Source organism: Mobula hypostoma, chromosome 12 (assembly GCF_963921235.1).
Source record: "Mobula hypostoma chromosome 12, sMobHyp1.1, whole genome shotgun sequence".
Taxonomy (NCBI): Eukaryota; Metazoa; Chordata; class Chondrichthyes; order Myliobatiformes; family Myliobatidae; genus Mobula; species Mobula hypostoma.
The window spans coordinates 15,666,462-15,690,207 of record NC_086108.1 but is presented as its reverse complement, the minus strand read 5'-3'; the positions used below and the strand labels follow the sequence as shown (position 1 = coordinate 15,690,207).

The 23,746-nt window shown below is 40.1% G+C and overlaps 1 protein-coding gene across 4 annotated transcripts in view; it reads right to left on the bottom strand.

Annotated features, from left to right (window-relative positions):
• rabgap1l (RAB GTPase activating protein 1-like) overlaps positions 1–23,746 on the bottom strand; it is a 586,024-nt gene that overhangs the window by 216,842 nt on the left and 345,436 nt on the right. For all 4 annotated transcript variants that reach the window (XM_063063651.1, XM_063063652.1, XM_063063655.1 and 1 more), the window contains 2 exons: positions 22,581–22,706; positions 8,386–8,529 (listed from right to left, as the gene is read on the bottom strand). In XM_063063651.1, coding sequence (XP_062919721.1) covers positions 8,386–8,529; positions 22,581–22,706 — 270 coding nt within the window. The remainder of the gene's footprint in view (positions 1–8,385; positions 8,530–22,580; positions 22,707–23,746) is intronic.

Sequence of the window (23,746 nt, the reverse complement as noted above, 5' to 3'; positions counted from 1 at the left end):
AAGGCCTTCCGTCCCATGATCCCCTCCCTTCTCCAGCCTTGTATCCCTTTTGCCAATCAACTTCCCAGCTCTTGGCTTCATCCCTCCCCCTCCTGTCTTCTCCTATCATTTCAGGTCTCCCTCTCCCCCTCCCACTTTCAAATTTCTTCTCTCTTTTTTCCGTTAGTCCTGACAAAGGGTCTCGACCCGAAACGTTGACTGTAATTCTTCCTACAGATGCTGCCTGGTCTGCCTGGTTCACCAGCATTTTGTGCGTGTTGCTTGAATTTCCAGCATCTGCAGATTTTCTCGTGTTTGCCTCATTGGTGGCTTAGATTTAAAATTTTGAACAAAAGATACAGATGTACAAAACCTTTATAATCAGGGAGTAACTGTTGAAGTTATTCTTACTGATTGCATTATGGTCTGATACGGCAATTAAAATACACAGGAGCATAAGACATTGCAGTGTGTAGTGAACTCTGCCTGTTACATTACAGGTGCATTCCTCCCCGACATTGGTAGTATCGACAAGAATTGCTGCTTCATGTAGAACACATCCAGTATTAAAGAAAACCACCATCTGGTCCATGTCATCTTCTCCAAGCTACCATCAGGCAGGAGGTACAGAACATAAAACGTGGAACAGGACAGCACTGGACAAGCCATTTGGCCGATGGTATTGCCAATTTATACAAATGTCCATTCTCCTATGTATCATCCATATCCTACCATACCCTTCATATTTGAAAAGTCTCTTAAACTCCACTGGCCTGCCTACTTCCACTGTCACCCCAGTAACCTTTTCTAGGCACCCACCACAAACTGCATTAAAAAAATTGTCCCTCACATGTCCATTAAACTCTCCTTCTAACCTTAAAAGTACTTCCTCTGGTGTTTGACATTTCTACACTGGGGAACAGATTCTGACTGTCTATTCCTCTCAGAATTTTTTAAAAAACCTGTTAGGTCTTCCCTCAGCCTCTGATGTTGCAGCTCTATAAAACCCTGGTTAGTCTTGGAGACTTGTGTTCTGTTCTGATCACTTCATTATAGGAAGAATGTGGAAGCTTTAGAGAGGGTGCAGAGGAGATTTACCAGGATGCTGCCTGGATTAGAGAGCATGGACCATGAAGATAGGTTGAGCTAGAACCTTTCTCTTTGGAGCGACAAGGATGAGAGGCGAGTTGATATGGTGTACAAGATTATAAAAGGCATAGATTAAGTGGATAGATAGAGATGATTTCCAAAGGCAGAAATGACTAACAGAAGGGGACATAATTTTATGGTGATTGGAGGAATGTACGGGGGTGGGGGGAATGTCAGCGGTAAGTTTTTTTACACAGAGGATCATGGATGTGTGATATGGCAGGATTCTCGGCAGTGTGGAGGAACAGAGGGATTGGGGGCTACATCCCTGAAAGTTGCATTGCAAGTTGATAGGATTGTTAAGGAGGTGTATGGTGCACTGGCTTTCATTTGTTGTGGGATTGTGTTTGACTGCTACGAGGTAACGTTGCAGCTCTATAAAACCCTGATTAGATCACACTTGGAATACTGTCTTCAGTTCTGGTCGTCTCATTGTAGGAAGGATGTGAAAGCAATGGAGAGATGCAGAAGAGATTTGCCAGGATGCTGTTTGGACTAGAGGGTATTTAAAAGCTTTTAAAAGCTTACAAAAGGAAACTAAGAAGGTCATTAAGAGCTATGAACTATGAACTATGAACTATGAAAGGAAGCTAGCAAATAATATCAAAGAGGATACTAAAAGCTTTTTCAAGTATATAAAGAGTAAAAGACAGGTGAGAGTAGATATAGGACCGATAGAAAATGATGCTGGAGAAATTGTAATGGGAGATAAGGAATTGGCGGAGGAACTGAACGAGTATTTTGCATCAGTCTTCACTGAGGAAGACATCAGCAGTATACCGGACACTCAAGGGTGGCAGGGAAGAGAAGTGTGCGCAGCCACAATTACGACAGAGAAAGTACTCAGGAAGCTGAATAGGCTAAAGGTAGATAAATCTCCTGGACCAGATGGAATGCACCCTCATGTTCTGAAGGAAGTAGCTGTGGAGATTGCGGAGGCATTAGCGATGATCTTTCAAAAGTCGATAGATTCTGGCATGGTTCCGGAGGACTGGAAGCTTGCAAATGTCACTCCACTATTTAAGAAGGGGGCAAAGAAGCAAAATGGAAATTATAGACCTGTTAGCTTGACATTGGTGGTTGGGAAGTTATTGGAGTCGATTGTCAAGGATGAGGTTACAGAGTACCTGCAGGCATATGACAAGATAGGCAGAACTCAGCATGGTTTCCTAAAAGGAAAATCCTGCCTTGACAAATCTATTACAATTTTTTGAGGAAATTACCAGTAGGCTAGACAAGGAAGATGCAGTGGATGTTGTATATTTGGATTTTCAGAAGGCCTTTGACAAGGTGCCACACATGAGGCTACTAACAAGATAAGAGCCCATGGAATTACGGGAAAGTTACATACGTGGATAGGGTGTTGGCTGATTGGCAGGACAGAGACTGGAAATAAAGGGATCCTATTCTGGTTGGCTGCCAGTTACCAGTGGTGCTCCACAGGGGTCCGTGTTGGGGCCGCTTCTTTTTACGTTGTACATCAACGAATTGGATTATGGAAAAGATGGCTTTGTGGCTAAGTTTGCTGATGATACAAAGATAGGTGGAGGGGCCTTTAGTGCTGAGGAAACAGAGAGTCTGCAGAGAGACTTGGATAGATTGGAAGAATGGGCAAGGAAGTGGCAAATGAAATACAATGTTTGAAAGTGTATGGTTATGCACTTTGGCAGAAGAAACAAATGAGCAGACTATTATTTAAATGGGGAGAGAATTCAAAGTTCTGAGATGCAACGGGACTTGGGAGTCCTCGTGCAGGATACCCTTAAGGTTAACCTCCAAGTTGAGGCGGTGGTGAAAGCGGTGAATACAGTGTTGGCATTCATTTCTAGAGGAATAGAGTATAGGAGCAGGGATGTGATGTTGAGGCTCTATTAGGTGCTGGTGAGACCTTACTTGGAGTACTGTGGGCAGTTTTGGTCTCCTTATTTAAGAAGGGATGTGCTGATGTTGGAGAGGGTACAGAGAAGATTCACTAGAATGATTCCGGGAATGAGAGGGTTAACATATGAGGAACGTTTGTCCGCTCTTGGACTGTATTCCTTGGAGTTTAGAAGAATGAGGGTGGACCTCATAGAAACATTTTATATGTTGAAAGGCATGGACGGAGTGGATGTGGCAAAGTTGTTTCCCATGATGGGGGAGTCTAGTACGAAACGGCTTGACTTAAGGATTGAAGGGCGCCCATTCAGAACAGAAATGCGAAGACATTTTTTTAGCCAGAGGGTGGTGAATCTATGGAATTTGTTGCCACAGGCGGCAGTGGAGGCCAAGTCATTGGGTGTATTTAAGGCAAAGATTGATAGGTATCTGAGTAGCCAGGGTATCAAAGGTTATGGTGAGAAGGCCGGGCAGTGGGACAAAATGGAAGAATGGATCAGCTCATGATAAAATGGTGGAGCAGAATCCATGGGCCAAATGGCCAACTTCTGCTCATTTGTTTTATTTCTTATGAATATAGGTTGAATGGGCTAAGATTTTCTCTTTGGAGCAAAGAAGGACCAGGGAAAACTTGATAGGGGTGTACAAGATGATAACAAGCACAGACTGAGTGGATAGACTGACTTTTTTCTAGGGCAGAAATGGCTATTACAAGGGGACATAATTTTAAGGTGATTGGAAGTAAGTACAGAGGTAAGTTCTTTATATGGGGAATGGTGGTGTGTGGAACGCCCTCCACCAGGGGTGCTGGTAGAGGTAGATACATTAGAGTTATTTAAGAAACTCTTAGTTGGCACATGGATGATAGAGAACTGGAGATTGACCTTAGAGTAGGTTAAAAGGTCAGCACAGAATTGTGGGCTGAAGGACTTGTACTGTGGTGTAGTATTCTATGTTCTATATCATATTTTAGAACATGGGGCTCAAACAGTGCAAAATATTCCAGGTAACACCCTGTGTAATTGTAACAAAACCTCCCTGTTCACAAACTCCAGCCTCTTCTTAATAAAGACCAACATGCTGTTTGCCTTTTTAAGTATTTGTTCAACCCACCTACTAATTTGTTGTGATTCATTTACAAGAATACCCAGATCCAAGTAGCAACACAATGAGATTGGGTGGTAAAGAAGAAGGTAAAGAAGGTTTTCTTGCCATCGTCAGTTGGGGCATTGAGTACAAGAATCAGAAAGTCTTGTTACAGCTGTATAAAGCTTTGGTTTGGTTGACTTTGGAGTTTATGTGCAGTTCTAGCATTGAGGTTGTTGTCTCTCACCCCTAAGTAAAGGTGCATCAGTACAGAATAAGGAGTTTGGGTTCACTGTCATCTACTAAATCAATGGGCAGTGGATCTCCTAGCCACTGGAAACCAGGTAGGCAGGGCTGGGAGGGGGGGAGTCTTACACATTAGGGATATACAAGTAAGCCATTAATTATGTGTTTTGTATAAGCATGCGTGTTGGCACGTGGCCAAGTGGTTAAGGCGTTGGTCTAGTGATCTGAAGGTCACTAGTTCGAGCCTCAGCTGAGGCAGCGTGTTGTGTCCATGAGCAAGGCACTTAACCACACATTGCTCTGCTGTGTGGCCCTAGTGCCCTTCCCTTGGACAACATCGGTGGTGTGGAGAGGAGAGACTTGCAGCATAGGCAATTGCTGGTCTTCCATACAACCTTGCCAAGGCCTGTTCCCTGGAAACCTTCCAAGGCGCAAATCCATGATCTCACGAGATTAACAGATGCCGAAAATAAGCATGCATGTCTGTGCAATATGTGTAATTTGTGGAGGTGTGTGTGAGGAAGTGTACATGGTTAACAGGTGTGTGTTCGTGGAGCTGTGTGTGAGCCAGTGTGCATGGTTATACGATATGTGTGTTTGAGAAGGTGTGTGTGAGCAAGTACGGTGTGCGTGCATTAACACAAGTATGAATGTGTGTTTCAGATTTACAAATATGTTAAAAGACATTGACAACTAAGACCAGCAACATCAGGACAACTTGAATACAGTGAAACTGCAGCCTATTCTGCAACCTTAGGAATGTAAAGTGGTATACAAGGCCACAATTCACAGTGCTCTTTGAGCTCTTTGAGTCTTGCATCAGTGATAACAGACTAGGACAAAGTAATACCCAAGCTTCAAGACCTCCCTGACACAACCTGGAAGTGGTTACCTCTGATAAGACCATAAGATATTGGGGCCTGAATTACATCATTCAGCCCATCGAATCTGCCCCATCATTTCATCATGGCTGATCCATTTCCCTCTCAACATCATTCTCCTGCCTGCTCCCTGTAAAGTTTCAACCTGTTTTTAAAGTTTTTGAGAATCTATCAACCTCTGCCTTAAATACAATCAATGACCTGGCCTCCACAGTTGTGTTTGGCAAATTCCAGATTCATCATCCTCTGCCTAAATCTCTCATCTCCATTCTAAATGTATGTCTCTCAAAGTCTCTCTGAGGTTGTGCCGTCTGGTTTGAGACTCCTCCCACTGTAGGAAATATCTTCTCCACATTCATTCTATCTAGGTTTTTCAACATCCGATAGTTTTCAACTAAATACTCCCTCGTTCTTCTGAATTCCAGCGAGTACAGGCCCAGAGCTATCAAATCTTGGAATCATTTTTGTGACGCAAACACGAGGAAATCTGCAGATGCTGGAAATTCAAGCAACACACACAAAATGCTGGTAGAACACAGCAGACCAGACAGCATCTATAGGAAGAAGTACAGTCGATGTTTCGGGCCGAGACCCTTCTTCAGGACTAACTGAAAATAGAAATAGTAAGAGATTTGGAAGTGGGAGGGGGAGAGGGAGACCCGAAATGATAGGAGAAGACAGGAGGGGGAGGGATGAAGCTAAGAGCTGGAAAGTTGATTGGCAAAAGGGATACAAGGCTGGAGAAGGGAGAGGATCATGGGACGGGAGCCTAGGGAGAAAGAAAGGGGGAAGGGAGCACCAGAGGAAGATGAAGAGCAGGCAAGGAGTTATTGTGAGAGGGACAGAGAGAGAGAGAGAAAAGAAAAGGGAAAATAAATAAATAAGGGATGGGGTAAGAAGGGGAGGAAGGGCATTAACGGAAGTTAGAGAAATCCGGATGCACGAATTCAACCAACCGCGACTCAAGAAAACCCAGAAGTGCTCTTCCGGCACTTGTTGTTTGGCCATGTACAGACTTTTTTTTCTTGTCATTATTCCCTAAACAATGCAGTGTAACAACTATTTTACATAGTATTTACATTGTATTAAGTATTATAAGTAATCTAGAGATGATTTAAAGTATACGGGAGGATGTGCGTAGGTTATCCTGGAGCAGGAATGAAAAACAACTGGAAGTTCTCTTACTAAGTAAGTCGGAATAGGTACATTCAGTATTATTTAGTGTCAGTTAGTCAAGCATTTGTCTTAGTATATAGTATATTTTTTACCTTTCTATGCATATAAAACACTTAAGAAATGTATGTTTCAGCTCCGGGCTTGGGAACTTCCGTTCCCGAGTTCGATCCAGTGACAGACCGCTCCCGAGTGCGCTCTCCACCCGTGCCGGGTTGAGGTGGAGGATCAAAAACCCAAAACCCAATAATTAAACCACTGTGTCGCTTAGTAATAATTGTAGCTTTAATCGGGGCAGGGCCTTTCTCACTTTATCCTTTAAAATTGTTCTGATCGTTGACCGACTGTAGCCTAACGTTTTTCCAATGACCGATGGCATTTCACCTCTTTCTGATCGCTTCACTACTTCCACTTTATTTTCAATGGTGATTGTGATTATTTTCGTGAACAGAAACGCTGTGGATTCAGAGCTCCACCGCTGGGTCCTAATGTCCACAGCATTACGACAGGTTAAATAAGGTCCAGGGTTCTGCTGGGTCCTAAGGTCCTCTGCATTGTTGCAGGTTGAATAAGGGACTTGAGCATCCGCGTTTTTTGGTATCTGCGAGGGGTCCTGGAACCAATCCCTCACGGATAAGGAGGGCCGACTGTATTGGTGAGACCCGACACAGACTGGGAGACCGTTTCGCTGAACACCTCTACTCTGTCCGCCACAGAAAGCAGGATCTCGCAGTGGCCACACATTTTAATTCCACGTTCCATTCCCATTCTGATATGTCCATCCATGGCCTCCCCTACTGTGAAGATGAAGCCACACTCAGGTTGGAGGAACAACCTTATATTCCTTCTGGGTAGCCTCCAACCTGATGGCATGAACATTGATTTCTCTAACTTCCGCTAATGCCCCTCCTCCCCTTCTTACCCCATCCCCTATTTTATTTATTTATTCATTTATTATTTCCCCCTCCCCTTTTTTCTCTCTCTCTTTCCCTCTCACAATCACTCTTTGCCTGCTCTCCATCTTCCTCTGGTGCTCCCCTCCCCCTTTCTTTCTCCCGTGTCTCCAGCTTTGTTTCTCTTTAGCCAATCTACTTCCCAGCTCTTGGCTCCATCCCTTCCCCTCCTGTCTTCTCCTATCATTTCGGTTCTCCCCCTCCCCCTCCCTCTTTCAAATCTCTTACTATTTCTTCCTTCAGTCAATCCTAACGAAGGGTCTCGGCCCAAAACGTCGACTGTACTTCTACCTATAGATGCTGTCTGGCCTGCTGTGTTCTACCAGTATTTTGTGTGTGTTGCAATCATTTTTTTGAACCTCCTTTGAACCCTCTTAAATGTCTTTCTTAGATAAGGGGCCCAAAACTGCTCACAATACTCCAACATTCACCAGTGCCTTATAAAGGCTCAGCATTACATCCTTGTTTTTATATACTACCCCTCTTGAAATGAATGCTAATAAGTTAGCCTTTAGGAAATGCTGCATGAGGACCCCGAAATCTCTTTGATTTTTGAATTTTCTCTATTTAGAAAATACTCTATGCTTTTATTCCTTCTACCTAAGTGCATGACCATACACTTCCAGACACTGTATTCTATCTGCCACTTCTTTGTCCATTGTCCTAGTCTGTTTAAGTCCTTCTGCAGCCTCCCTGCTTCCTCAACATTACCTGCTTCTCAATCTATCTCTGTATCATCAGCAAACTTGGCCACAATGCCATCAATTCAGTCATCCAAATCATTGACATACAACGTAAAAAAAGTGTCATCAGGGTTGGCACTTGAGTGATTAAGTGTACTCAATTGTTCTACCTCTGTACCATCGGAAGGAGTGTGCGGATGCACTCATAGGTTGAATGAACACTTTTTTCCCTGTAGGTTGAAGATCAATAGGATAAACACATTTGTCTTCCCCAGGAACAGATATGTGTGAATAATTCTTTTCACCGTAACATGTGGATATATTTATAAAAGGGAGGGTGTGTATAAATATGCTTACCTCAAAGAGTAGCAGGTCGATGATGTGGAAGACCATACAGAGAGGGAACTTGGCAGTGAAGAGTGTGAGGAACCACTGTGAAGCATACATGTGTGCCTCCAAGTTCAGGTCCAGGAAGTGATTGTAGAGTTCCGGCAGCTGCTCCTGGAAGCAATAAGTAACAGTGTGGGGCTTTACTCCAACATGCAGTTCCACAAGCAACTGAAGCAGGGAACAGCTCACTAATTCATTCACCTATATTTTCCCAATGAATGAAGCAAAAAGAACAAATGTTTTGCAGTGAAGGTAGGGGGATAGCAAGGAATCGTAGTCTACTCTTGACCATTATTCAGTTCATCTGTACAGCACCACTAGCAATGGTTTGGGTGTATCAGTATCACATACAATATTACAGGATATATTTTTGAAAAGAAAAATCTGAATCGAATCAGACAATTGCCAGAGTGCTGTAGTGGGAAGCAGTGAATAAGAAATGGAAAAGTCATATTCCTTCAAAAGCTGTTCAGACTCAAAAAACTTCTGCAAATGCTACGAATATTCAGCGGGTCCAACACATTAAATCAGGGACTCCTTATCATTCTACTTGGATAGAAGACTGAATTGGTAATTTTGTTCCTTTCTCTGCCGGGACTACCCAACCTGCTGAGTGTTTCCAGCATTCACTGTTTTATCTCAGGTTTCCAGCATCTGCAAGTCTCCTCACCTGGTTTGTTACAACCGTGTTTGTGCTATTTTTAAATAACCAGTAACTGAATATTATTAAGATGGGATACAGCCCAGGTGGAAGGAAGTAACTTCTAGCCTGATAAACACCATACATATGAAGCTCAATAACAGGGAAGTGTACCTGAGCAACAGTGGGTAAGATGGAGCTGACATTCAATCTGTATATTACATAAATATATATGGTTACATTATACAGTACATTGTACAGCACAGGAACAGGCCCTGCAACTAAACGTAACTAAATGTCTAACTAACTAATCCCTTGTGCCTCTACAATGTCTATAACCCTACATCCTCTCATATTCATGCACCTATTTAAGAGCCTCTTAAACACCACTATCATATCTGACTCCAGAACCAGATTTATTGAAGTGACTTCTATATTCAAATGTGATGTCAGAAGGTTTCTCGGATTCAGCTGAGAGGATCTTCACATATTTGTTTAGGTTAGAAATGTGATGGTCTGACTATGTATCTGATCTCCCACCAGGCAAATGACCTCTGACCCTAAAGCCAGCCAACCAAGCTGCTTTTGTGGGTGTGTGAGTGTGGGAGGGCAGTGACAGTGGATCTATGATCATCAGCGTGGCTAATAAAGCAGAATGTAACAACTGTGAAGCTGTCTACCCAGACAACTGACAGTAACCACGGCACAAGTGTGGTAGTAATGTTTTGGCTATAACCATGTGACAGAACTTTACCTGTGATAAGTAAGTGCAAAAAAAAGTGTAGAACCATAATTCTGGGACAGTACTGTGTGGCTAGGGCTGTGTGGCAGGTAAGAGCAATGGATATGCTTCTAAGGACAGCCATGCTTTATGTTTTTACCATTTTATTTTCTCTTAATTTGAGAAATATCTGACTCTAAAACACATTATATTTTAATTATAGAGTTAGCCTTTTGCACAGCAGCAACTTATTTAAGTAAATTACTGAAATGATAAGCTTCAAGGCTTCAAAGTTTATATTTAAACTTCACTACCATAAATAATTGTAGTATGCCTCACTCTGCCTTTCAAATTCCTTTCTTCCTCTATTTATAGAACTGAATTACCAGTTATGTAGATCACCCTCCAATTTGCTCAAATAGATTTATGTTGTTTAAATTCAGATCCCAAAAAATAAATTTCCTATCAGGGGAGCAGCAGGACTGGATTGTGAAGTTAATAATCTATAGTTTCCTTACTGTGTACTTGGTATTTCATACATGGTGTCAGCCATGTCCAGGCAATAAAGCTCTTGGATCAGATGTGAGAAGAACATGGGTCTAAGTCACACTCCAGGGTCCTGAGCCCAGTCAACATTACTTACAAGCAGGTATCACACTAGTACAGGTTGACCTTCATTAATCTGGCACCATTGGGATCTGAGGAGTGCTGGATTAGTGAAAACGCCGAATTACAGAAGGATCACATAAGCATAATCAGTGCTGGATTATCGAAGGAATCGGATTACAGGTAGTCGGATTAGTGAAGGTGGAATTCTGCAGGGAGCACTCATGAAGTGAGGTCGCTTCTGGCTTTGCTCCATTCCCGTTATCTTTTTTTTAACCTATGATCTCCCTTACGATCTTGAAAATTGGTTAATTTTTACCTACACCAGAAGACTTATTTTATCTTACTGATTTTTTCTTGAACTGCAACTCTGGAATCTAAAGAAATCAGTACAAGATCCAAAGCCAAAGACAGGAAAGATTCCGACGGGAACAGAGGAAAAAGAAAAGGTGACTCTAAACAAACGCAGCTACCCTATGATGCCACGATGAAGGTTTTAGAGGAAAAATTCAAGGAACAACGTCAAAATCTATCTGAAAGTTTATCTGATAAATTATCTGATAAATTTGAACAAAGTTAAAGTCTTAATGAAGACTTAAAATCAATCACGGAAATGCTGAAATCCCTGGATTGTGAAGTTCAAAAACATCGAAGTAAAATTTCTGAACTGGATAACAAATCTCAGAAGACGGATTCAAAAGTCGAGAACTTGGAGCAGAATCTAGCTTGGACCATGAAACAACTGCAACATTTTAAATCCAAAGTCATCGATCTTGAAAAAACGATCGAGAAGACAGAACTTATGTATAATTGGTCTACCCGAGGATGTTGAGGATGGAGACCCTTCAATATTCTTTGCTCAACTTTTAAAGGATATGTTCAGCTCAGTATTTCCAAACGAGCCTCCATTGCTTGACCGTGCCCATCGTATATCGCAGCCAAAGCCGGCATCCGCCGAATCAAAACCGAGACCAATTATTCTTCGTTTCCATTACGTTAATGTTAAAGAACAGCTTCTCCAGGCTGCTCGTCAGCAAGGGATGATCAATTATCGTCAGCATTCCTTCAGAATAGTTCAAGATTACAGTCCCGAAGTGATGAAAGAGCGACTGATTTTTAAACCTCTGATGTCGGAATGTTATCAAAAAAATCTCAAACCGGCATTATTGTACTCTGCACGCCTAAGAATTTCTCTTCCTGATGGATCTCGTCGTGTCTTCCATTCCACAACTGCTGCTCGAAGCTTTTTGGATGTCAACTACCCATCTGATACAGACACCGCCCTTTAATTAATGTTCGGTGCTCTCAGTATCAGCTTTCTTTCTGGTGTTTTAAAAAAAATAACAAACTTTCTATTACCATACAATGAAGGTTTTTTATAAGCTCAAGATTTTTGTTTTGTGCTTAGTACTACAGATATTATTTTACAACTTATCTAAAAAAGTCTTTTCTCGCGAATAACGTTACTTTTCCTTAGTTAATTTTTTTTAACTATTTGATTTCCTATATTATCACTAATGATTTGATCTGCCGATCAATTTTAGTTATATGTTCTTTATTTTTGCTTTTGTATAATTAAAATGGCAGTTTGTTTTTCTTTTTGCATAATCTCCTTTGTTCTTTTTGGGCACGCCATGTTCTTACGTTTCTTCTTCCCACAATCCCCTTTCGTTTTTTGGAAGCGATATTTTATTCACTTTCATTTATAATTAACTAATCATACGTACTGATATTAACTTTTTCTTATTTATGTACTTTAGAAATTATACTATGTAGATTATTGTAGTATAGTGTTTAATTTTTTATATCGGTTTTCGGGGGGTCATCTATGTAACATATATCTTTGGAGTTTCCTCCTGCAGAAATGGGGTTAGATTTAGTGTTAGTTAGTTCTTTCTTCAGCCGTCTCTGGCTTAGTTCGGGGTTCTTAGGGATGGAGGGTGGGGGAGTTTTTTTCTTTATTAATTTTTTCTATTGGGCTGATTTAGTACTACAAAGATGTCTGCAATGTCGGGATTTCCGGTTCCTCTTTGATCATGTATTCCTCTTCCAATTTGATGAGTTCACATTATGGTTAACCCTTTACATACCAAAGGGTTAATGTTAAATTATGGCTCACATTATTAATCTTGTCTCTTGGAATACAAATGGCTTAAACCATCCAATAAAACGGGAAAAGATTTTCAAAGTACTCCAAAGACTGAATGCTCATATTATTTTTGTACAAGAAACTCGTGTAAGGAAAGAGGATAATCAACGCTTCTTTAAGTTCTGGAAAGAATAACAATACTATTCGAACTCCCAAGCCAAAGTTAAAGGCATTTCAATTTTTACAGATCCCTCAATTACTTTTATTCATCAAGACATTATCTCAGATCCTAATGGTAGATTCTTGCTAATTACTGGGTTACTTTTTAATAAAAAGGTTGTTATGGTTTAATGTTTATGCTCCGAATGTGGATTATCCTGAATTTTTTAAGCACATATTCACTTCCTTTTCTAACTTAAACGAGTATATGTTGATAATGGGTGGTGACTTTAATTTATGTTTAAATCCCATGTGGACAGATCCATAGGTAGTCCGGCTTTACCGAATAAGTCAGCTACTCTTATTAACTCTCTAATGATTGCTTCTGGGATTTCAGAAATTTGGAGATTTCTACACCCAAAGGACAAAGAATTCTCATTCTTTTCACATGTTTATCATTCTTATTCTCGAACTGACTATTTTTTTATTGACTCTCGATTAATCCCATCTGTAATTGATTGTAATTACGATATTATCGCCATTTCAGATCATGCTCCAATGAAACTTTCTATCAAGTTAATGGATACTTCTTCTACTAATAGACAATGGTGATTTAATCCTATTTTGCTTCAAGACTCGGACTTTGTTAAGTTTATGAAGGGACAGATTGATTTTTTTTCAACTAATACTATGGGAGAAGTTTCCAATGGAACAGTATGGGATGCTTTTAAAGCTTATATCTGTGGTCAGATTATTTCCTATTCGGCTGGTTTGAAAAAACGTACTAAGAATGAAATACTCTTGTTGGTTGATAAAATTAAAGATATTGATAAAAAAAAATACGCTATTGCTCCTAGTAAGGAGCTGTATAAACACAGAGTTGAACTTCAATTGGAACATAGTTTACTATTATTATCGAAAATCAATTAATGAGAACAAAAAGTGAGTTTTATATTCATAGTGATAAATCGGGTAAACTATTGGCTAATCAATTGAAATTTGTTTCGGTTAAACGTCAAATTACTAAGATTCGTAAACACGATGATACTTTGACAGTTGATCATGACGAGATAAATAAAACCTTTCAAGAATTTTAAACCTCTTTATATCACTCTAATTTTCCTCATGATTTTAAAATCATGCATGATTTTTTAAGTAAACAGAATTTTCTGAAATTATCACCCAAAGATTGCTTATCATTAGAAACTCCTATTACAGAGGAGGAAATAACAACTGCAATCCCATCAATGAATTCTGGTAAAGCACCTGGTCCGGATGGGTTTACAGTGGAATTTTAAAAATTCTTTTCCTCTATTCTCTCTCCGTGGTTGTCTATAATATTCAAAGAAGCAATCAGTTTAGGTAAATTACCACAATCATTTTATGAAGCCTCTATTTCCTTAATTCTTAAAAAGAATAAAGAGCCTACTGATTGTGCATCATATAGACCGATATCTCTTTTGAATATAGATTCAAAAACTTTTTCAAAAATTTTAGCAACTTGGTTAGAGAAGGTATTACCTCAAATTATATTTATGGACCAAACTGGATTTATTAAAAACCGTTATTCATCTTTTAATATTAGGAGGTTACTGCATATTGTTTATACCCCTTCATTTAATACTCCGGAATGTATTATCTCATTAGATGCTGAGAAAGCCTTTGACAGAGTTGAATGGCCTTATTTATTTAGTGTGCTTGAGAAATTTAATTTTAGTTTGATATTTATATCTTGGATTAAATTGTTATATCATACCCCGGTAGCTTCGGTTTGCACTAATAATCAAAGATCTCCCTTTTCTCGTCTATTTCGTGGTACTAGGCAAGGATGCCCTCTTAGTCCTTTACTATTTAATATCGCCCTTGAACCTTTAGCAATTGCTATCTGTGACTCGCCCAATATTTTTGGTATTACCCACGGAAATGAAATACATAAATTATCACTATATGCAGATGATTTGTTATTATATATCTCTAATCTGGAGAAGTCAATTCCTGTTATTCTAGCTTTATTGGCTCAATTTAGTAATTTTTCTGGCTACAAATTAAACTTTAATAAGAGTGAATTATTTCCCCTATTATGGATGTTTACCATTTAAATTGGTTACTGAATCGTTTATATATTTAGGGATTATAATTACGGAAAAGTATAAAGATTTATTTAAAGCTAATTTTTTACCTTTAATTGATCAGATTAAACTTTTGTTTACTAAATGGTCTCCAATTTCTTTGTCTTTGATTGGTCAGATTAATGCTATTAAGATGATTATTTTGCCTAAATTTTTATATGTACAAACGTTTGTATTTCAATCGGTTCCAATTTTTATTCCAAAATCTTTTTTTGAGAATGTTGACTCAAAAATTTCCTCATATATATGGCAGAACAAAAATCCTAGGCTAGGTAAAAGGTATTTACAGAAATCTAAAAAAAGGGGGGGAGGGGGTTAGCGCTCCCAAATTTTAGATTTTATTATTGGGCAATTAATATTCGATACTTAAAATTTTGGTTACGAGATTTGGATGCAACTTCAAGTCCACATTGGGTATAATTTACCCAGATCTCACTTTTTTAGATACCTACAGGTTAGAAACTTTTTAATTACTGTTTCTCCTAATTTTCCAGACTTATATCCAATGGATATTTTGGAAAAAATTTGAGATTTAAATCTTTCTCAGTAAAGTGTTGTAGCAATTATTTATAATATAATTATGAATTTATGTCCTGATGTATCTAATAAAATTAAAACTGATTGGGAAAGAGAACTTAAGATTATTATACCGATTGAAAAATGAGAAAAAATTCTTCAATTAGTTAATTCATCTTCTATATGTGCTAAACATACGTTGATACAGTTTAAAGTAGTGCACAGGGCTCATATGTCCAAAGGTAAACGATCTCGTTATTACTTTTATATAAATCCTATATGTGATAGATGTCATTCCAAGATAGCTTCTTTGACTCACATGTTTTGGTCATGTCCTTTGTTGGAAAAATATTGGAAAGATATTTTTGATATTATTTCAACGGTCCTAAATATAGACTTACAACCTCACCCAATTACTGCTATTTTTGGGTTACCAAAGATAGAATCAAATCATTTAACCTCTTCAGCTTGTTGGATGATTGTATTTCTTACTTTAATGACTAGAAGATCCATTTTGCTGAATTGGAAAGAGATTAACCCTCCTACTATATTTCACTGGTTTTCACAAACTATGTTGTGTTTAAATTTGGAAAAAATTAGAAGTGTGGTTTATGACCCTTCCATTAAATTTGAAAAAACTTGGAGGCCATTTATTCAGCATTTTCATATGATGTAATGTGACCATTTCCAAACTTATTTTACTTCTCTGTAGTTTTGGTTGAGAGGAGCGGAGTCGTCGACACTAAGGTTTTCTTTTCTCCCATTTTTTATGATGTTAAAACAGCCCAGGTCTTGTTTTTAGTTTAGTTGATTAATTCTGTTTAGATTAGTTTTTTTTTTGAGGGTTTTTTTTTTTGTTTTTTTTTCTTTTTTCATGATTTTTGTCCAGATTTTTTTTTTGTTCTGTATTATTCATTGGTATCCTATATGATTGGGAGTTTTGTTAATTAAGTACTATTTGGTTCTATAATTACTCATGTTAAGTATAACATTGCATTCCCAATAACTTTGTACTATTATTATGTTATGTTTATATTTTATGAAACTAATAAAAAGATTGAAAAAGAAAGGATTAGTGAAGGTCGACTTGTATCTGTAAGGATGTGAGGGAAAATTTTGAAAACCACCTTGTAATGTCACGGCAAGAGCATTGTTGTTAAGTAGGATAACAAAACTGTGTCAGAATTATACAGACTTTAACTATAACAGTGAACAGGTAACATCCATCATCCATCACCCAGGCCAAGCCATGTTCTCAAAGCTACAATCAGGCAGGAGATACAGAGGCCTGAAGTTCTACATCATCACCTACTTGCACCAACCTGAACAGCCTGTATTATTTAAATACGGCAACACTATGAGAACATTGCACTAAAACGCACTTGTTTTTTTTCTAATTGTGTTTCTTTCTCGTAAAAATGGTGTATATCTTATGTTAAATTTATGTTTTTCTTCTGAATGTTGATGACATGATGTTATATGCCTGTGTTGAGTTAAGTTTTTAATTACAATAACTCAACTTTGAAATACTAGTAAAAGATCCAACCATGAAATAAATGGTAAAGAGTTAAAATTTACATCACTTTATCTCACTACAAGTAACATACATAACCAAATAGATAAGTCAATAGAACGAATAGTGATAAATAGTTTTGGACTGAGAGCAACCTCAGTTTGCAAGGGCTCAAAGATTTGAATTAGAGATCTGAAGCAACAGAAAGAGTGGACAAGAAGTGGGAATTAACCCTGATAATGGGGTGAGTCTGAAAACAATAGGCCCGAATGAGCCATATTCATATAATCAGAAAGTAGAAATTATAGCTGGAGATAAGACAATGGATAACGTTCATGGGAGCAATTTTACAGGCCTGCTAATGATGGATATCCTGTGGGGTGAAGTATGCATCAAGAAATAACAAGAGCTCATAGTGAACACGATGCAATGTACTCCAGGCTTCACGTGGATGGGACAAATCAAATTATTGTGGGATGTTGTGAGAAAGGGTTCACAGAAAGCAACTGAGACAATTGCTTGGAACAAAGTGTTGTGAAGCTAATCTAAAAAAAGCTGTTTTGGATATAGTCATTGATTGTGACACAAGGTTAATTAGTAACCTTGTTGGGATGGAATTTCATAACCAATGTCATACCAATGTCCTCATCCAACACCAGAGTTCTGAAATTAATCAGAATCATTTGCATAGCTATATAGTATGAACTGGCTAAGCTGCAATGGAAATTAAGTTATAGGGAGTGGTTAGACAGAATGGGCCTTTACCCCTTACAATGTAGGACAATGAAGGGTGATCTTATAGAGGTATATAAATTTATTATAAGCATAGATAAGAACAGCAATTGAACAACGGTACGTATTTAAAGAAATATTTGAAAATTATCCCAGTGCAATACATTAAAAAAAAAGCTCCTTAAGAAAAGGTGCACCACTTGTACCTGCATTTAACTGCAGTTTTTAATAATCAGAAGAGATTTACCAAAACATTAAAGAAAACTGAACCCGAGAATAGGAATCAGATCAGGTTTCATGTATTGCGCTGTACTGCTACCGCAAGACACCAAATTTTAAACATACAGGATCCTCTATGTGGTGAAATTTGTTGTCTTGGAGTAGCAGTACAACGCAATACATGAAAAACTATAAATTACAATAATTATATACTCCTTTACTACTTGCAGTAGGACACTATAGGATGATCTCATGGAGGTATAAAGAAGTCATGAGAAGCATAGATGATATAAATATCCAAAATGCTAGGGGTTACGAAGATTTTCAGATTTTGGATTCTTTAAATTTTTGAATATATAATGAAATAGATTGCTATCATTTCCAACTCTTAACTTATGTGCTACCGCTAAGCACTAATTCATGTTACACTTGTTCATCAACATATATACTGAAGCAGCAATTCAGCATGTTACATTTTTATCAGCAATGATCTTGGAATACTCATCAATGAATTTCTCTGATGCTTCATGATCAGCAAATGAGATATCACCACAAATCTTTAAAAATTTAATGTCATGCCTTTTCTTACCAATTTCTGCATCCTACCTGCTGCACATTCTCAATTACCTTCACAATTATCTGAAGAGAGGGGAAGAAGCTGTTCCTAAAATCTTAAGTATATGTCTTCAGGCTCCTGTACCTCCTCCCTAATGGCAGCAATAAGAAGAGGTCATGTTTGAGGTGGTGGGGGTCCTTAATAATGGATACCACCTTTCTGAGCCTTTTGAAGCTGTCCTCAATGCTGGGGAGCCTAGTGCCCATGATGAAGCTGGCTGAGTCTGCAACCCTCTGCAACAATCTTGTGCAGTGGCCCCTCCATATCACATGGTGATGCAACCAGTCAGAATGCTCTCCATGGTACATCTGTAGAAATTTGCTAACATTTTTGGTGACATACCAAATCAAGGAATGTTAATACTGAAAGATGGCCAAAAAGGGAGGAAAATCAATTATGAAACTTGTGAGAAATATATAACAGGAGTTTGTAGAAGGCAAACATGGAGGTATGCAGATCCTTCAGAGGCTGAAACATGAGACGTATTGAAGGAGCTAACTTAGGCATTATATTTAGCATTTTGTATTTGCTTCACAGCAGAGAAAGTAGAATGTATCTTAGATAGATCAAGAAAGCAATGAGTTAATAAGATTGAAGATTCTAGTAAAACAAAAACTGATAGAGCAACAAAATGTGTCACTCAATTATTGTGACCTGGCAAAAATCCCAAAATTCTAGAGCAACCTCTGTGGATTGTGAAACAGCAGACATTACATCTACCCAAGAAAGGAAGCAGATAGAAAAGTAAGAAATAAAGAGACCTGTCAGTTGCCAGAAAACATTGAAATCGCTTTAAATCTCTATGGATCTCTATGGTCCGTGGATTCTACAGACACTATTAACCAGCCACTGTATCTGGTTCTCCTCCAGGAGGCCAGAGCTGGGATGGGGATTAGTAGAGGGTGGTTGGCATGAGACAAGTAGTGGAAGCATGATAAATCAAAATATAGACCAACCTGAAAAATCTTAACACTACCACAGCCTAATTATTTTTTATGTCTCCTTTTCTTGCTCCATCTTGCACTAGTGTTTTTTATTTTAAACACGTCTTATGTAAAATATATGTTAACCGTCCTGATGAGGGGTCTTGGCCCAAAACGTTGGCTGCTTCTTTCCCTCCATAAATGCTGCCTGACCTGCTGAATTCCTCTAGCATTTTGTGTTGCTTCAGTTCCAGCATCTGCAGAATCTCTTGAGTTACTCTGTGCTTGCCCTTGTCCTAGAATGTACTGTGCTGGTGCTGAGTAAAGCTAAATTTTATAGCATTTATACCTGGTGCATGAATGGCTAAAACAATAATAAACAAACTTGAACTTGGAAGCTTCGGCAGTGGAGTGTAATCCACACTCTAAACCTGACCAGCAGGTTTCAAAGCCGAACCTCATGTTCCCCTGCAGTGAACTATTCAAATAGTTCCTGATTCTAAAGGGTACGCAAAGTTGAAAAAAAAACAACAAAATGGTTGAAACATTTCAAAGCTTACAGAATGGTAGTGATGAGCAAGGTATCTTCAGCTGCGTATCTCTCCAACAAAAATAAAGAGGGCATATATTTCTTAAAAAGTAGGTGCTGAAATGGAATAGAGGAATTGTGGGTTTCACAGATACAGACAAATCATTCCCATTCCCTTTACTGGGCCCATACCTCTATATTCACAAACACAATGCTTCCAAAACACGGGGATGTGCATCACTGAACTTAGAGCACCTCACAGTGCCCCAACCAATGGCCCCAAAGTCAATAGACTACTGAACCAAATCCATTTCCACCAGATGCTTCAATTACATACATCAAAGTTGCTGGTGAACGCAGCAGGCCAAGCAGCATCTATAGGAAGAGGCGCAGTCGACGTTTCAGGCCGAGACCCTTCGTCAGGACTAACTGAAGGAAGAGTGAGTAAGGGATTTGAAAGCTGGAGGGGGAAGGGGAGATGCAAAATGATAGGAGAAGACAGGAGGGGGAGGGATAGAGCCAAGAGCTGGACAGGTGATAGGCAAAAGGGGATACGAGAGGATCATGGGACAGGAGGTCCGGGAAGAAAGACAAGGGGGGGGGGGTGACCCAGAGGATGGGCAAGAGGTATATTCAGAGGGACAGAGGGAGAAAAAGGAGAGTGAGAGAAAGAATGTGTGCATAAAAATGAGTAACAGATGGGGTACGAGGGGGAGGTGGGGCCTTAGCGGAAGTTAGAGAAGTCGATGTTCATGCCATCAGGTTGGAGGCTACCCAGACGGAATATAAGGTGTTGTTCCTCCAACCTGAGTGTGGCTTCATCTTTACAGTAGAGGAGGCTGTGGATAGACATGTCAGAATGGGAATGGGATGTGGAATTAAAATGTGTGGCCACTGGGAGATCCTGCTTTCTCTGGCGGACAGAGCGTAGATGTTCAGCAAAGCGGTCTCCCAGTCTGCGTCGGGTCTCACCAATATATAAAAGGCCACATCGGGAGCACCGGACGCAGTATATCACCCCAATCGACTCACAGGTGAAGTGATGCCTCACCTGGAAGGACTGTTTGGGGCCCTGAATGGTGGTAAGGGAGGAAGTGTAAGGGCATGTGTAGCACTTGTTCCGCTTACACGGATAAGTGCCAGGAGGGAGATCAGAGGGGCGGGATGGGGGGGACGAATGGTCATGGGAGTTGTGTAGGGAGCGATCCCTGCGGAATGCAGAGAGAGAGGGGGGAGGGAAAGATGTGCTTAGTGGTGGGATCCCGTTGGAGGTGGCGGAAGTTACAGAGAATAATATGTTGGACCCGGAGGCTGGTGGGGTGGTAGGTGAGGACCAGGGGAACCCTATTCCTAGTGGGGTGGTGGGAGGATGGAGTGAGAGCAGATGTACGTGAAATGGGGGAGATGCGTTTAAGAGCAGAGTTGATAGTGGAGGAAGGGAAGCCCCTTTCTTTAAAAAATGAAGACATCTCCCTCGTCCTAGAATGAAAAGCCTCATCCTGAGAGCAGATGCGGCGGAGACAGAGGAATTGTGAGAAGGGGATGGCGTTTTTGCAAGAGACAGGGTGAGAAGAGGAATAGTCCAGATAGCTGTGAGAGTCAGTAGGCTTATAGTAGACATCAGTGGATAAGCTGTCTCCAGATAATAACTAATTGAAAGAGAGGTATCTTGAGGCTTTCCTGCTACAAACACTGGGCAGTGCTGAGCAACTACAGCCCTCTAGAAGATTCAACTTGCAGATTAGGTGTTATACCAGGCCCATTCCGTAGATATAAAGTTGAACATATCCTGACTGGTTTCATCATGGTCTGGTACAGCAATTTGAATGTGTAAGAATATAAGAAGCTGCTGAGAGTAGTGCACTCTTCCCAATATTCTGTGCACCTCCCTCCCCACCATCATCATGCAGGAGGCACTGCCTCAAGAAGGCAACATCCATCATCAAAGATTTCCACCTACTGGATGATGCCACCTTCTTGCAGTTACCATCAGGCAGGAGGCAGAGAAGTCCCATTTCACCAAAGCACTTGATTGTTTTGCACTATAATGGACATTTTGTTTTGTTCTCATGTGTTCCAACCTATAAAAATCAAAGCAGGATCTCCCAGTGGCCACACATTTTAATTCCACATCCCATTCCCATTCTGACATGTCTATCCACGGCCTCCTCTACTGTAAAGATGAAGCCACACTCAGGTTGGAGGAACAACACCTTATATTCCGTCTGGGTAGCCTCCAACCTGATGGCATGAACATCGACTTCTCTAACTTCCGCTAAGGCCCCACCTCCCCCTCGTACCCCATCTGTTACTCATTTTTATGCACACATTCTTTCTCTCACTCTCCTTTTTCTCCCTCTGTCCCTCTGAATATACCTCTTGCCCATCCTCTGGGTCACCCCCCCCCTTGTCTTTCTTCCCGGACCTCCTGTCCCATGATCCTCTCGTATCCCCTTTTGCCTATCACCTGCCCAGCTCTCGGCTCTATCCCTCCCCCTCCTGTCTTCTCCTATCATTTTGCATCTCCCCCTCCCCCTCCAGCTTTCAAATCCCTTACTCACTCTTCCTTCAGTTAGTCCTGACGAAGGGTCTCGGCCTGAAACGTCGACTGCGCCTCTTCCTATAGATGCTGCTTGGCCTGCTACGTTCACCAGCAACTTTGATGTATGTTGCTTGAATTTCCAGCATCTGCAGAATTCCTGTTGTTTGCTTCAATTACATGTTCATTTCATGCTTATTAACCTAAACTTTGCTTAAACGTGGCACGTACCTGGAGTAGTCTTTCCAGCTGGTAGAACTTGCAGTGAAGATTCTCAAAATTATTCTTGTAGAGCTCTCGAAGACCGTAGTCATACATGATCTTCACCAGGATACAAAATGCTTGCTCTTCTGGCATCTGCAGGGAAGACATTCATTCCAAGTCAGGATTCGTTGCATTCCCTATGACAGTCCAGGACATTTTGTTGGATGCAGGGTTGTGAGCCAGTGCAGGGGGAGTAAGGGAACTAGCCCAGCTGTTGCAAAGTGGTTCAGTTTTGTGAGCTGCATTATGGAAGAAGTCTGGTTAAGTGTAATAAATCCAGTGGGGTTGAACTGGGTCTTACTGCTTAGGTGGGCAGAATCGCAGTGAGGGAACTACTACAGACAAGGCACGAATACACCTTCTGAGTGCTTCTTCCTCTAATGATATGAGGGAACTTCACTTCTGGATTTTTTGATCATCCCTGGCCCATGTACATTTACCAGGCATCACAAGCCCCCTCCCTCCCCAGATAAACCTTGCAATTTGAGTGCATGAGAGGGATGATATATCACAAGGTCATTGGAATTGTCAAGCAGTGCTAGAGGCTCCTCCTACTGCAGTCTGTAAACCAACTTTAATAAGATACTGTAATTCCAACTTAGATTTTCCGTAGCATCTCTGAAATGAATGTGGATGTTATTAACTGATGGATTTAGGGATAAGGAAGAGGGATTAAGGACAGCAGGTGACTCTACTTCCTGAATGCAATGGGTCAGCTGTCAACTGTTGACCTAATTTCTTTGCACAGTGCTAATTTCCTCACACAGGTCATGTTACGAATACTTCAACCCTCATCACTTAATATTGTCATTCCTTTAACATGCCAGACATTCCAATCAAGTTTAATCTCATTTCAAAATGAGAATCTGCTTCAGGTTTGATCACAATGAACCCAAAAAGCTGTGGATTAGAAATACGATAACAATGCTCTTTAATCAAGTCTTGCTTGTTAGTAGTGTCTTCCATGATATCCAGACACATCAGGTGGTTTACAAATACCAAAATGTGACAGTCACGCACAGCAATGATCAGTGATGTTGACTGAGGAATAAGTATTGGTCAGGGACTTCGAAAACATTGCTCTTCCGGCAGTGGCTTTTATATCATCACCTGATCAAGTCAAAGTCAAGTTT